The sequence below is a fragment of the Serinus canaria genome, chromosome 8, assembly GCF_022539315.1.
Source record: "Serinus canaria isolate serCan28SL12 chromosome 8, serCan2020, whole genome shotgun sequence".
In the NCBI taxonomy this organism is placed as follows: domain Eukaryota; kingdom Metazoa; phylum Chordata; class Aves; order Passeriformes; family Fringillidae; genus Serinus; species Serinus canaria.
The window spans coordinates 25,876,282-25,892,520 of NC_066322.1; the positions used below are offsets into that span (position 1 = coordinate 25,876,282).

Consider the following 16,239-nt stretch of genomic DNA (forward strand, 5'->3'; position numbering starts at 1 on the left):
GGGAATTCAGGAGATTAGATCAGCAACAAGATGTGACAGAGCTGTGTGGAAGAGAATATTGAAGGGATTTGGGGGGCAGATGTAGCTTTGGTTCTTCTTGTTGCATTTTAACTTCTGGAGAGAGTTCAGATCATAGGAGAGAGCAGCCTTGGAGCCCTCTAACACCAAATTGCCCATGGCTTCAGCAGCCCCTAAAGGTGACTGGCTGCCCCATCCCTGGACGTGTTCTAGGCCAGCCTGGACAGGGTTTGGAGCAACCTGGGCTGGTGGAAGGTGTCCCTGCCCATGGCAGGGGGTTGGGGCTGGATGGACCCTTCCAAAGCAAATTGTTCTGGGTTTCTGTGATGATGATAAGAGGGCTGTGGCTGTGGCTCTTTTCATGTTTCCTACTAAAGCTGGAGCCTCTCAGCATCTTCTGTTGTTGGAGTTACACTGGTTTAATTCTTATCAGAATTTTATTCATGTAAAACTGGAAAAAAGCCAAATACCTGCAAGACCATATTTGCATGAGGCCTTGCCATATGGAGTTAGACTGTCCAGCTGACTGTGGGCAGCTGCACAGGCCTTGGAATCCCAATGAACACTTGGTCTGGATGGTTTCTTGAGCATGTTATTCCAGGCCCACATGATCCCTTCAAGGTTTGGGTGTTTGTCATATATTGGTATATAACCCTCCCTAAGTGTCTCATTCTTAATAGTTATGAGCTTTCATTTGAAGCAGTTCTCTCTGTTCCATGCACTGTGGCCTTTCATGTCACAGTCTTGGGTTTTTTCTGCTCATCCATGGGCTTACTTCAGTAAAAAAAGATGATTTTGTGGCTCAGAGAAGGCTACCACAGGACAGCCAAAGGGATGTGGTGTAACAAAGTAGCATTATCTACTATGCTTTAACAGACTGCTGTGTGAAGTCTGGAGTGGATGTGACTTTTTTGGCAACACTGACAGCTTTGGAGCTTTTCTCACATAATGCTTTTCTAGGTCCCACTCCTTTCTCTGGTAACACTGCTGTGAGTTATTTCCTAGTCCTGTTCTTTTAAACTTTATGGTAACTTCATTAATACACTTGTTTGGTGAAGTCTGCTAAACATTCTTTATGATTCCATTGTAATTTTGTATCTTTTTATGCTTTTAAAACTGATATATGAGAAAAAATTGTCTGAGACCTGTATGTATGCATGTCTAGTGTCTGTGCTCTTGGGTAAACCTGTGCATGCTTTTGTTTTCTTGTTTTTTCTTTATTTTTACAGAGAGTGATAATGAACTCTCCAGTGGCACTGGTGATGTGTCAAAGGATTGTCCTGAGAAGATTTTGTATTCCTGGGGAGAGTTACTGGGGAGATGGTAATGCTTAATTTCTTACATTAGATTTTTAGATATTAACCTTTTATTTGGTTTATGATACTATATGCTCCTGAGCAGGAGGTTGACATTCTTCAGTTTACATAGTTTAAAAACTAAAATGGAAGACACATTGCAGTGTAGTTTTTAATCTTAATTTAAAGGGAATTGGTATGGATAACTTGGAGTTTTTTGACAAATCTTTCCTGTACCATGTGCAAAAGTCATTTTGTTTGGTGTTTGAGGGTGTATTTATATGTGCTCACACAGCAGGTATGGGTCTTCACAGGTATGAGCAGAACTTTGTGGTCATTTGGGGCTGGCTAATAAATCCTCAGGGAACTCAGTGCCAGGATGGGACAGACACAGCAACTCCCATGTGTCCCACCTAAGCCATGCATGCCAGCTGGTGTACATTTAGTTTGTTTAGAAGCACTTTTCCCCCCTATTTTTGTAAATATGCTATAGGTAAGCACTTGAAAAGGAATCTAAAAACTGTGAATCCTCACTGAAACACTTTCTGTTGGTGAATAAAATGAAGAGTATTTGTAAGCCCAGACTATGTTCTCAACAGTGTTATTTCTGTTGTTTAATTAAGTGCTTCAGTAGCAGTGCACAGAGTGCCAAGAGAGGGAAAAGTCTGTCTGTTTGCTGCCTCAGAGAGACCTGAGCAAGTGCCAGAACCACTTACTTGGTTTTCCCTATGTAAGCAATAGCTCCTGCTGCTGGAGACAAAAATAATCAGAGGCCCTTAATCTGGAATTGGCTGTTTCCTTTTCCTAACTCCAAACAGAGAGATGAACAGCACTTTAAGGATTTATTTGGGTAATTCTTCCCTTTACTTGGCTACTCTGTAGCTTTGGAGAAGCAATCTCTTACTGCTGACCTCATCTGTATGGAGATGTCACACAGAGGTTTCTGTATCAGGCATCAGGAGGTTTTACTGAGCTTAACTGAACCCTCTCCTTCTGGTTGCCCTTACCTATCCTGTCACCCAAGTTTCTGCCCTTGATCCAAGACTGGAAGATGCCAAATTTCAATTTAACTTTTTTTTTTTTTTTAATTCATTTGTTAGTTGATTCTTCTGTTTTTAACCTGTGTCCTTGATAAATACCTGAACTCTGGATGAGCATGCTGAAGTAAAAAGACACCCACAGTTCATGGTCTTAAGTTTCATGGATCCAACTGTTTCTTCTGGTTACTCAAGTACACTAATCAACAAGACAAAACATTTTAAGCCTTTTGGAATAAACTATTTTGGAATCCTACCATAACATACACATAAATCAAGAGAATTGTTTAGTAGTTAAAGCAGCCTAAAATTAGTTTAAAATGGGTTGAGAAATGGATGATCCCAGCCTGTTTGAAGGCTAGCAAACATTTCTTCAGGATTGTCTCAAGCAATATTACCTGTGGAGAGAAATTCAAATTTGTAAACTACTTGAGTTCTTGAATAGCGTTGTTACATTCTAAGAACAAAACTTAGAGTAACAGGTGAGAATTGTTAAGGATTTGAAAACTAAAAATAAATCAAAGTAAAATCTTGCAGTGTTTTTGAAAACTGTGCCATATGTTAGTAGAAGATCTGTGCACTTGTAAAAAATATAAATAAACAAAAATTAACATTTCCACTTGAGGAGCTGGTGTGCTGATTTGTCTCTTAGTTGAAAAATTTCTTGCATTTTAATTGCTTTTTTTCATTTAATTAAAATGTCACTGTAACCTATTGCACCCAGCAGAAACACTGCTCCAGTACTCTCCTTCAAGGATGTAAACAGAAATGAGAATAAAATAATTTACCCAAAAGATAGAACAAACAATTGTAAAGTGATGCTATATCTGTTTATTTTACTATTTACTGCATCCTCAGCATTAAAGTTGTTCTTGCCAGCTAAGTTGCTTTAGCTGACTGCTCAACTATTTCTTAAAAAAAAAGTAGTAGCAATGACCAATAACAGTCTTTGATCAGAAATATGTTTGTCAAGTTGGAGCATATTCTGTGCATTGCTGCTCTGTGTCCTTGCTCTGTTATTTTAAAATTGTATTTATGAGTTTGTGCAGGAGAATTGCAACCTTTTGTAACAAATTAAAGATGTCAGGATCCATGAATGGTGACTCCTCCATATGATGAAGAGTAAGGATCGAGTAAGAAGAGCTTTTATTTTATGCTCACCTCTGTTGTTCTGAGCAAGGATTGTGGTTGCACAGGCTCTTTCCCAAAGAGCCATCCAGTATTTGGAAAGTTGGCTGTGGAATTTGGTAATGCTGTCCAGCATGGACTCATATTGCTAAGGTATAACCTCTGCCAAAAAATACAAATCTAGGACAGGGCCAGTAAAGTCTGGTTGTTTAATTCTCAGTTGGGATTATGTTCAGGATGATGTTACAGCATCGATGTTAGTTGTTGCCTTGTATTGTTTCCTTGGTATTGCTGAAAATTTCTCTGTTATGTTTCTATGGGAATGTCCCTTTTTAGCTCTTAATTTGATTGCCCAGTCCTCAGGGGATGACACATATGACCAGAACCATGTAATAAACAAACTAATCCACAACTAGAGCTTCAACTTTCTGATGTATTTACAATCTATTCCTCAACATGCATGTCATAATTCTGTAACTGCTCAGAGTATCTGGTCATAGAATCACTGAGTAGTTTGGGTTGGAAAGGACTCAAAGCTCATCTCATTCCAACTCCCTGCCATGGGCAGGGACACCTTCCACTATCCCAGGTTGCTCCAATTCCTGTCCAGCCTGGCCTTGGACACTTCCAGGGATCATGGGGCAGCCACAGCTTCTCTGGGCACCCTGTGCCAGGGCTTCCCCACTCTCACAAAGAATTGCTCCCCAGTACCCATATAGCCCAGCTTCTCTGTCAGTTTAAAACCATTCCCCCTTCTCTTGTCACCATCTGTCCCTATCCCTCTCCCTTTCATAAGCTCCTTAAAGGTACTGAAAGGCCATGAGAAGGTCTCCCTGCAGCCCTTTCCTTCTCCAGCCTGACCAGCCCCAGCTATCCCAACCTGTGTCCATGGCAGAGAGGTTCCAGCCCTTGGAGCATCTCTGTGGCCTCCTCAGAACCAGTGCAAGTCTTTTTAGTGTTTAGTGCTGTTTAGTGCTTTTAATGTTTCTGTGAATACTGGTTTTCTTTCTAGCTCTTTCCCATCACAAGACTGTCAAAGTAATGTGACTGATTGCAAAATGGACTGAAAAAGATAAAAGGAGCAAGTTTTTACTTGGGTATCTGAGGGATGAAGATAAGGATGAAATTACTTGTACTGCACTGCACATTTAAAAATAAAAATAATTATTGGTTTTTTTTAATAATAAGGGTGTTATATAATCACATTCTTTTCAGTTCTCAGACCATTTGAAAAAATAGGGATATCATCCCCAAAGCATAGGAAAATGAAATAGGTTAGAGTACTTTTAAATTTAAACAGCAGTGGTAACCTGTTCATGTCCTAATGACCTGTTTCATAGAATGAGTACTCTAAACATTCACTGCAAATCCAGGCTCAAATTGCAGGTGCTTTAATTAATCACAGCTTGCTGGCACTTGGCTAAACATCCACTCTCACTACTCTGCTTCCAGGAGAGCTGGGAAACACCTCAGTGGTCAAAGCATTTGGGAGAGCACAGCACTTCCTACAGCAGAGAGAGCCAAAAATCAGTGTGGGCAGCCTTCTGCTGCATTGCTCTGAAAATTGACATGAGTCTAAGAGGGTTTATATCTAGACCAGCAAATACTGGTGTCTCCAAAAGAGCTTTGCAACGTCTGTGATTGAGAGCTCTGTAACATTGTGCACGTGCAGTGATTTTTGTGTTCCTGCATTTCTTGTTGTGTGTGTACAACCAGATATTAAAGCACCAGCTCAGACCAACAGGCAGATTTATTTGAAATATTAGGACTGTACAAATGTGTGTGCAAGTGTTCCTGCTTTGTGGCACTTGGAGCATACTCTTGGCATGAAGTGTGGAATAGAAATTGAGTCTTCATATTACTACTCTTCAATTGTCTTTTGTTTTCCAGAATTTGTTTTTCTGTACGGCTTATGTTACTTTTAGTTTATTTTTCTGAACCTGAGCTAAAATATATATGTTGAACAAATATTTAAATTGAATTGTCTGCACAGATGGCGTATTTCTCTCTTTCAGTTCAAATTATTCTTCATTAGCCAGCTTAGTTTGATTTCTGCAACTGCTTATTGTTAATTTTCCTGAATGTCTCCACACCTAGAGAATTTGGATATCACTACATTTTGCCACTGGTTCTTACTGTAAATCCTTGCAGAGTTTTTGCTTTCCATCTGACAAACACTAACTACCATAACCAGTGGAAGAAAAGTTTGTGTTGCCAATTGCTGACTTTGCTTTAGGGGAGAACTTTAAAGATTTTTAATGTTTTTCATCTTTATTTTGACTCCTGTAGTTGAAGTATAACAGGCAAATGATTATCTTTGTTTCAGGCACAATAACCTTGTTGTGAGGCCAAATGGGTTATCCACTCTGGTGAAGAGTGGTGTTCCAGAAGCACTGAGGGCAGAGATCTGGCAGCTGCTGGCAGGATGCCATGACAACCAGGCAATGCTGGATAAATACAGGTTACTCATCACAATGGTAAGGGATTTATTATTTGTTCTTTCCTTCTTTTATTCACTCTCCTTTAGCTGAGATGAGTTCTGCTGGGCAGCAGTTTTAGTCAGTGGCAGGGCAGCAGAAGAGTGAAACAGTTTGACTTGTTTTAAACAACTGAAATTGTGATTATGTGACTTTACCTCCTGCCTTGGGTACCTGCTGCATGGCATTAGCAATAGAAATTGCTGACCTATATCTGTAGTAATGCTTGACATTTAGCTTTCTGTTCTCTTGCTGTGATGATGATAAGAAAATCACCTTGTACAGGTGTTTGCTTGTGGGTTTTTTAATAAACTCACATCCATCACTTTGTTTTTTCAAAAGTCTGTTTTATGTATGTCTAAATTTTAGGGGTTTCAGTTCTTAAACTACATGGCACAAAATTGAGTATTTCTTCTTTCTGTTGTTTATTTTAAAAAAGAATGTTAAAAATGTTTGGACCTAGCAGGAAACCAGTGTCCCTGCTGTATGGGTGAGCTGAGAGGAGAATCCTTTTGTGAATCAGCTCCCATTCTGTGTCCATCAGTGCAGTCAGTCAGCATTCTGAGAAGTCTGTGGGGCTGTTTGGTCTGTGATGGCCCGAGGGAGGAGCTCTGTGCAGTGTCAGAGGTGATCTCAGTGTCTGGGGTTCAGAGGCTTTGCCCCTGTTACAGCTCTGGGAGGTGCAGCAGTCTCAGATAGACTTTAAATGGCAGAAATGGATGGAGATCATTTCCTGTGCTGCTCAGAGCAAGTGCTGGGTTTCTTACCTGGCTTATGAACCACACAGAAATTCTGGGGTACATGTTGTTGTTCAAACTTTCCTAATATTGTCATATTGTTTTGCTACTTGTCCTCTTAATTTGACATAATTAATTATGCTTGTGAAGTTTAGAAGCATCCCCACAGTGAGAGCTGTCCTGGTGGCCACTTTTTTCTTTACCAAGAAGGAAGAATGTTTTGCTAGTGTAAATTTTTCATTTTGATGTTGTAGCTGTTATATTTTCCTTAGAAACCATTCACAGGACATCTGTCAGCTGTATGGTGCATCAAAGCCACCTCCATTATTTGCTCCTGCTTTCCAAAAGTGGGAAAGATGTTTGTTTCAGGGTGGAGGAGGGAGTGGAAAACTTCTAAAATGCAAGGTTCATCTTGATGCTGGGGGCTTTGTGCCTTAAAAGTACCTTGTAACAGTTGGCCTTTTCACTACAGAGGTATTGAAGTGATGTGTATTTTGGAGGCTGATATTTCATACAGTATTTAATATGAAATATTGCAGTGTTGCTGATGAAAAATTTAAATCCTCTGCTGAACGGAAGCATTTATGCAAACAGGGGTTTTTTTCTGAAGTGAATAATTTTCCTTCTGAAGTGACAAAACTTCTTCTGTAGTCTATCTGTCTAAACTGCTGGCAATCACATCATTTGGCAGTAAAAGACTCATGAAAGAAATGAACAGGAGAGAGCCTGTGCCATACCAAAGCTAGGGCCCATCTTTGGGAGGAGTTAATATGGGATGCTCCAGAAAAAAAGTGTCAGCTGATTTTTTTTTAAGTAATTATTATCTGATATTTATGTCTGTGAACAGAACTTTTCAGTTTCATTTTGGTGTGTCAGTAATGTGAATTAAGCAGAGAGAGTAGTAGAATATATATTTTAGTAGTAGATGCTACTAAAATCTTGGTTGTATGTGTGTCAGTAATAACTTAGTAATAATAATAATAATGATAAGCTTCAGAGTTATTTGGGTATTAATGGCTGTTCACTTGCTTCTCCTGTATGAGAAAGCAGAACTGATTTCTTTTATCTGCATTTTTGTTATGCTGATATCCTAACAACACAAAATTCATTTTTTCCACAATTATTTAATCTTCCATCTTGATTCTTTCAGTTTATGTATATTCTTGTACACATTCACTGTCTCCTTGTGTTTTGTTCATTCTGCTTGATGTTTCTCTTCTGGAAGCTGGATGTGTTTGTGGGTGTCTTGATTACTTCAGCATGTATTCCTTGAACATAATGTGTTCCTGAGCCAGTCCTAGGGGAGTGGGGAGAGCTGGTGAGGCTCTGCACTTGCAGTCCTGGGAGTGCAGTGGGCTCAATACCAGAAGTAGGAGGTGGTACAAACATCTGTGAACTTGCACCATTGCCTACTGACACCCCACAATCCCCAGAACCTCTCTCTCCTCAAACAGCTCCCCATTGCTGCCAGTCCCTGGAGCGGTCCCTGAGGTTCTGTCCCATGGTAACAGATCCTTCCTCTGAGCCTGCTCTCCCAGCACTCCAGCCCTTCCCTGCTCATCCTGCCCTTCCTGCACCCCTGGGCTGAATTGGCAATTGCAGCACCTCTCTGAGAAACAGGGCACTGGAGACCAATAGAAAAATCTCTGCCATGAATCTGTCACAGCTTGAAAGATGAACTCAATACTTGGAATTATTAGTACTGACAACCTGATTAATGGTTGCCTCTTCTGGGGACAGAGCGAAATCTGGTAAAAACTGATTTTTGTACAGTGTTACTGGTTAACTTCTGGTGAAACTGTGCTCACTAGTGAGAGTTGTGTTGTTGGCAGGCCAAAAATGTGTGCCTTGTGATACTCTGAGTGACAGCAGACTCTTAGCATTTAAATTTAATTGAGAGACCATGGTGTAGACACATTAGTTGTTCTGTTCCAGTCTTGTGCAGCAGTGCTGTGTTAGATTGGCCAGCTATCAGTCCCATCACCTAAGAATTCTGGCTGTGCATTTATCCTGCATTTATCCATCTGTATGCAAAGCTCTGGAACCTGCTGCAGTGTTTCTCAGCTACAGGAGTGCTTGGTGCAGTGTGTTCAGTAGGAGAGGGTAATTTGGGGCTTGTTTTAGAGTCTCAATTCAGCACTGAAAGCAAAATAAAATGTCTCATTTAGAAAAGTCAATGCTGCACTTATTTTCTCCAAAAGGCCTCCATGTCCCCTAGTCCAGCAGTCTGTCAAGAATGATCTGGTGAGCTGTGTTCCCTTTTCCCTAGATCAGAGCATTCATTTCCCATCTCTAGGTGAGTTTGGAGTTCCAGGAGGGAAGGGAGAAAGAAATCCTTGTGCTCTCACAAGTACTGACAAGCACTCTCTTAGGTCTCCTGCTGAGTTCCAGCTTGATGATTACCATGAGCTGCTCAGGAATTTTGACTGGAGCACAATAATAGGCCTTGCATACAATTTTAGAGAGTGGGAGTTGGGATTTGGCAGCTGTTTCATTTCTGACATATCTGTAAATGTGTTCTGTATGACAATCAAAATCTGCCTTACTTCCCTTGCCATGGGCTCTTCACAGTGCTGCACGTGGCACCTGACAGGAAGGGGGAAGTCAAACATGCATCAGGAGGGATAGATGTGTATTTTTATTTATGTAATTATTGTAAGGAAAATAAAATCAGAGTGAGAAAAATCTGCTTGTGATAATGAAGGGGCAATAAAGAGCTTTTGTAAAAGCATGTCTGATCTGTTTGTTAAAAGCATATAGAAAAATGTGCACGAGCTGAGGTCAGTTCATTGACAGAGTGTTTCCTCCTGCCTGCTTGGCATTATTTCATCTTCACTGGTTCCTCTCCAGAGACTGCAATGAATTTTTCCATGATGAGGTGTATTCAGAGCTCTGATAAAGTGGTGGCTGCCAAGCCACAGTGTAGCCTGTTTGTGACTGGAGTGAGTGGTGACTGTCTGCTGCAGGAATCGAGGATGGTGCTCCCCTTGCCCCAGTGTGTCCTTGTCAGAGCAGGTGTCAGGCACTGCCACTGTGAGCATGAGTAGAAATTTGCTGTCACATGATAGCAGTGATGCAGCAATGAGCCTAAAATACCTGTTGCATCTGCATGGGGACAGATGTTTTATTTATTGTCTCTTACACTGCTTATTTATCAGAGTTTTGCTTCTCTGTTTGAGATGGTTCCATTCTTGGATGAATTCTCACTGCTGAATTTCTAGGGTGAGACTTGTTTCCTGTCAGGGCTGAGTGTAGTAGTGTAAGTAAAATGAGAACAGGAACAGGAGGCTGTCACTCATGTTCTGTAGTCAGAAAACTTTTGGGTGGACTGTTTTAAGGTAGCATTTCTGGTTCTAAACTGTATGATTTATTCATAAGACTTCCAGTTTGCAATAGGAATTCCCTTAAGAAATGAACTGTACGTTCATCTAACAGCATATATAAACTTATTCTAAGTGCAGGAGCTGCTGTGGTTTAAGGAAGCAAAACTTGTTTTAAACTTATTATTTTTTAAGTAAGATCAGAAAAATAAGCCTCAGATGAAGTAGATGTGGTAGTATTGCATTACTCAAAACACTGAAAGTTTGTGTAGGAGTGAGAATGCCTGGTTTTGAACTGGATGGTGACATTGAGTTGAAGTTCTTAAAGAGAGATTGAATGGTTGTCCTTCCAAATGACTTGTAAGAGAACCAAAAATAGGATTATTTGTTTATTGTCATAATTTCCTTTGGCAATATGAGCATGTGCCCAGGACAGTTAGAGATAATAACTAATTAAAGGGTCAGGCTTCAGAAGACTTGGCCAAAACCCAGCTTTTTCTGCTGACTCTATTTTTTGGTGTTTTCTCTCTGGACCAATAACATTTCAAGGCACTCCACATATGAAAATCCTAAGAATTCTTCCAAGCTCTGAGAGGCATTGATTTGGGGATTAAATATTGCCATATCATGAAAATAACAGATCTCAGTAATTTAATAATTTGAAAATGGCACTGATCAGGGGTGTCACTACTACAGCAGTATAATTCTCATGCAGTGGTGAGCAATTATAGGAAAGTATTTTCCATTGCTGCAGAAGGTGGAGCAAATGGATTGGATTTGGGGCTGGATGAAATTAATCAGTTTAGAGTGAATATCTGTAGTTTATCTGTTCAGCTTGTACCAGCATTGGTATTTCTTATTCCGGCAAGACAACTCCTCTTATTTTAAAGCAAAAGAAAAAACCACAAAAGTTGAGGTTCAAGGTTTCTGGAAATGTCTTGTCCAAAATGAAAAGTTAGAAATAGGATAGATGAAAAGACCAAAACCTGTTGTTGAAGTTTAAACACAATCTTCCATGTATTGAATTAACTCTAGTTATCTGTTTCTTGGTGCATCTGTCTTCAGACTGAGCTTCAAGGACCGAAGATCAACTTTCATGTAAACCTAATGCAGAAATTTATTTATTTTTTTAATTTTGAATTTATCCAAACTGTTCAAACAACAAAAAGCATTTGCTTCTTTGTTCCACACTTAATATTTGCTTGGCTTTTTAATTTTTATTGCCAGTTTGTTTGCATAGTTAGGAAAAGGAAAACTGAGGAGAGTTGAAAACAAGTGAGTCACTGGTTCTATCCAGAGAAGATTAAATGCAGTTGACTTTGAAACTGGTGCCTTGATGCCAGGTTTGTGTGGTTTTGTTCATTTAGTTTTTAATTTCTTTTATTTGTGTGGAGCAAATACAATTTGTGTGAAACTGTTTAGCTGGGAATTGAGAGAATTCCTTACACAGGAAGGCTGTTTTAGGGGGAGTAGAAAATGAATCAAGCTTGTTATTTGCAGCAATACCAAAGGATGTGAGGTTAGCACTAAAGCAGGGGAAGAGGAATATTTTTTTGTCCCAGTGGCATTGTGCAGGGTTCCACTGCTCAGTGTTCTGAGACTAATTAATCAGTAAGGGTGTCTAATTAAAAAGATGACTGTTCACCAGCTGCCACAGCAGGCTGGTTAATGGACTGAAACATTAGAGTATTTTTGTAGGAAATATTTGTGTTCAGAATGCTGCATCTGTTTGTCCTGATTGAAAATGGGGGAGCTGAGGCCTCTGTAGCAAGGAATAGATTTTTTTTTTTTTTTTGCATATTTATTTTGCCTCCTTACTAATTCAGAGTTGTCTCCCTTGACTTTTAAAGGAAATAAATATCAAGGATGGCATAGCAGTCTGCTAAACAATTGTAAAAGATCCTGTTACACAACCATATTTTATTATAACAAAAATGTGATTTTTTTTTCTGTTGACTGAAAAGAAAAAGAGTTAATATCTGTTACTTTGTTTTTTAAATGAGGCACTTGGGCACTAAGCAAAATAATTCTGGAGGAATTGATGACTTTTTCTGAGTTCCCTGTTTCTTTGAAATTCTGTATATATAGGCAGTTTCTTAGGTTTTACTTTTCCCCATGTTTTCTCAAAGGATAAGGATAGGATGACTGTTACTCAACCCTTCTCTTAAACTGAGATCATTCATTTCATGGCAAGTAGAGTCTTGATATTTTTATAATGTGATGTGGTTTGTAGGGACAAATCAGCTCCTGCTGGTTGGAGTGACAGGAAGCTTCATTTTTGGTGTAAGCTGATCTGTTGGTGCTGACAGTTACAGTCACCTCCTTTGAATTATTTTAGTGGTGCTGCAACACTGTGGGACAATAAAGTGTATAGGAACTGAAAACACTTACTAGAAATCAGTGAAAAATTATTGTCTCTGAAGAGTAGAAGTTGATACAATTTTAATTCTTTAAATTGCTTCATTTCAATTCAGACTTCAGATAAAAGGTTTAGTTTATGATAAATGTACCAGGGTACCTAGTTCCACAGCAAATGTTAATATTTCTCTTACAAACTCAGGAATAAAATGTCCCTAAGGTGAATTTAATTTGCCAAGTTTTGATTCATTTAGCACTCATCTGGAGAAAGTCTTTCAATTTTGTGTGCACAGAAGGGAAAATCTTTTGCTAAGTCTTCATCTTCAAAGGAATTCATCAGTTTAGTGACAAGTCCCTTCAGGAAATAAAGGAGGAGCATCAATTAGTAATTTTTATTTTTATGTTATCTAAATTTTTATGTTTCTTTATGATACTTGAGGTGGAAAATATCACAGTAGTATTTTATTTTCAGGGCCTGCATAAAATGATGAAATATTCTGCTGCATTAGGAATTTTTCTGCAGTTTCTTTTCCATACATAACCACATAAAAGAACATTAAAACAACACAATACAATTCCTGGCTCTTGAGGTGATGTATGGCCTCTCTGCCCTAAAAGTCACATCAGTTGACACATTTATTCTGCAGGGTGGAGCAGAAGTGAGATTTGCATGTGCCCTCTTGGAGCCTGGTCTGTTTTGTCTGTGTGAGTTTATGATCCATTATCTACAAACCGGGGGAGCAGAGTTGCCCATCATTTCAAACAGTGATAAAACCAAAGGAGTTATCAGTATTGTGGCCTGAATAGCTTTAAATGATGGTTACAGGAAGAATTGATATTGCACCAGATAGTGTCATAAGCTCAGGAAATATGAATATTGATGCAGATAACAAGTGGTTTTTAAGTAGGATGGAATTGGGATGTGTCATTGCCTCACTGTTCCCTCAGAGTGTGGTAAGAGCTGCTAGGACTTGGCACCTCAGTGCTGGTTTAAAAATCCCTGCTATTCCTTCCTGGATAAAACATAAATAGATATCCCAGCTGAATTTGAATGTTGGTTTGTTAGTCAGTGTTGTTTTCCTGTAGCAATCATGAGGCTAATGCTGAAAGAGCAGCTGTAGTAGAGACATTTCAAACCATGGTTTTCTATATTCCTGAGTAAAACTGGATTGTTTTAGAAGTTCCCTGCAGGGTGTGTTGTCTTTATGGAATTCTGTGGGTATGATCTTCCCTGTCAGCATGGGCCACTGCTTACCTGAAGGAAAAGGTAATGTCTGTGCCCACTGCCAGAGCTGGGGTTGCTGAGGGGCAATTGTGTTTGAGGCAATCAACTTGCTCTTGGTATTCCTCTTTCCTTTCCAAACCACTTCTTCCTAACCAGCCTCTGTTTTCAAATAAAGATTGCATAACTGGTATTCAGGAGGCTGCAGCACTCCAGAGCTGGAGCTTTAGAAATGTTAAATACCTTCATTGGAGGGAGAAAACCACCTCTTCCTGACTATTAGTTGCTGATTTCAGTGTGTTAATATTTGATGCTATAAAAATTGAGTAATGCTCTAAGTGCTTAGAGAGGAACATTAAGAATCCAAACATTAAATGTTTAAAGTCTCTTAAAATGCCTTTGTTAACACCAATGCTGGTGGTCAACACTTTATTAAAGCATGTTTTACCATAGCTGTGGACATCAGTTCAGAACAACTGGAGTAGTAACGAACCCAGCAAAGCTTGAGCTGCATGTGTAGAATATTGAAGAGTACAGAAGTGATGAACACATCACTTAAATCCAAACTGGAATTTGATATAGGAGTGACTTCTGAACCTTTACATATGACTTCTTCACGCTAAAATCCCCAATGACAGGGTTATTTATGTGTTCTGTGGGATATTCTTCTAAGGGCCTGAGCTGGTATTAAGGTAGATTTTACAGTAATCACTTCAAAAGAGATTAGAAACCTGTAGATCTTCTTTACAGTCTGTATCCATTAAGGAATTTTTTCCCTTTGCAGTGATGAGTGTGGCTGTACAAATGAAGAGTCATATCTCCTGTCAGCAAGCAAATTTGCAGCTGCTGAGGTAAACTAACCAGAAGGAGATTGTTTGCAGTCTGCTATTGCATATACTCTTTCTAACAATCTTTTATGTAGGTTTTTGTGGACACAGACAAATATTTTGGCAGCTAGGAATTTTTTTTCTTCCTGAGGGTTTTCATCAGTTGTTTTTTAAACTGTCAACCAAATGCTGATGATATGGAGCGTCACAGATTTTAATCATATCCTGCATATGACAAAGCTGTCTTCAGATGGGTGGTTTGTCTTCAGATGGGTGGTTTGTCTTCAAAGTAATCCAGTTTCAAAATACAACCTTTTTTTTGACTCAGTAGTACAAGATACAGCCTGCATTAAAACTAAATAGTCATTAATGGGGATTGCAGTTTCAGACAGCATGCTTGCCAAAAGAGGTTTCTAATACTGCATGTTCCATCTCTTATTTGTACCCTTACCTAGCATTTGCAGGGCTAGTCACAGGAATTGTGGAGTTTGATTTAGAAAATTTCCTTCCCCCCTGTTGCTCTCAGGGAGGATCACTGTTCAGGTGTGGTGTCAGGGTGAGATGGGAGCAAGCACTGGGGCTGGGCAGGATGGGTGGGTGAGGCAGCCTTAGGCAGGTTAATTACAGTAACATTGCTGTCTAATTACACTTCTTGGTACCTGTATGGCAGAGGAGCTGGAGCTACCTTTTGGAACCATGCCCCCTTTCTTTCATGATTTTGTAACTATAACTCCAGAAAGTTCTTTTGGGCTTTGTTGTCACTTGTCTAGGATTTCCTTGTCCTATCTGTAAAGACTCTCCAATTCTTCTTTAATGGAAATCTGAAAATATATAAACACGCATTCGGGACAAAATACACCCAACAATGCTAGAATGAGTATTCTTTGGTGATGCATTTATACAAGCATGTATGTGTGTTCAATGCAGATGGCTGCCCCTGATACAAGAAGAATACTGATGCTGAATGCCAGCAGTGGATTTACACAGCTGGCAGTCAAGGAGTAATATTTGGATGCCTGCTCTTTTTTTTTTTTTTGAGCTAAAAACCATGTATTTCAGGCAGCCATGCACTTGATTAAGTTTAGGCTTACACAATGACAAAGTTAATTTCATAGAAAGCTCAGAGCAGCAGTTGCTGGTTGTCTTTTCAGGACTGTCTGCAGTGTCTGGTTGAGTCAGCAACAAGGCTTGGAAACAGGCAGCCAGGCTCCTTTAGCCCAAGCAGAGACACACTTCTGAAACTTGGATTTAAAGTCTTGATATTCCCATGTCTAAGATGTATCCTGACTCCTGAAAATGTATGTAGGCTGAATATTGTACATGGAGTTTCCTTTGCAGAAGCTGTTGACTTGGTCATAGATAGGTAAGATATTTACCTACATAATTTACATTTCTAGAAATGCTGGCTTCACATGCTGCTTGAGAGGAGATGAGTTAACTGTGTGTCCAGCCTCAAGGATTAATACTGGGGCTGGGGAAGCAAAACTGCAAAAATCCACTTGAATTTTCAGTGTTAGCCTTGTTGCACAGCCCTGTGTATTATTTGAATTTCCAGTGCAAATCTGATTTTTTGGTGCAATAAGGAGTTAATCTGGTTCTTCTCCATTTAGTGCAAGCAAAGAGCCTGACTTTGAGCTGTGTTTTTGGCCATGCTAGTTCTGCTCACTGAAAGCTCTTGTGGATTGTGGTGAGAGACTTTTCATGTGGGCCAGAAAAGAGGTATGAGTACTGCTAGTAGCAACCTTAATTTTCAGTGCTGTGAAGCCAAAAGAAAAGGCACATGCTGTGTTAAAATGCCAGCTTACACTGGGATCCTAGCA

General features: G+C 39.6%; 1 protein-coding gene across 3 annotated transcripts in view; it reads left to right on the plus strand.

The window, feature by feature from the left end:
- The window catches only part of RABGAP1L (RAB GTPase activating protein 1 like), a 226,017-nt gene that overhangs the window by 46,817 nt on the left and 162,961 nt on the right, over positions 1-16,239 (plus strand). For all 3 annotated transcript variants that reach the window (XM_030226690.2, XM_050977169.1, XM_030226691.2), the window contains exons 12-13: positions 1,248-1,341; positions 5,805-5,955. In XM_030226690.2, the coding sequence (XP_030082550.1) occupies positions 1,248-1,341; positions 5,805-5,955 (245 nt within the window). The remainder of the gene's footprint in view (positions 1-1,247; positions 1,342-5,804; positions 5,956-16,239) is intronic.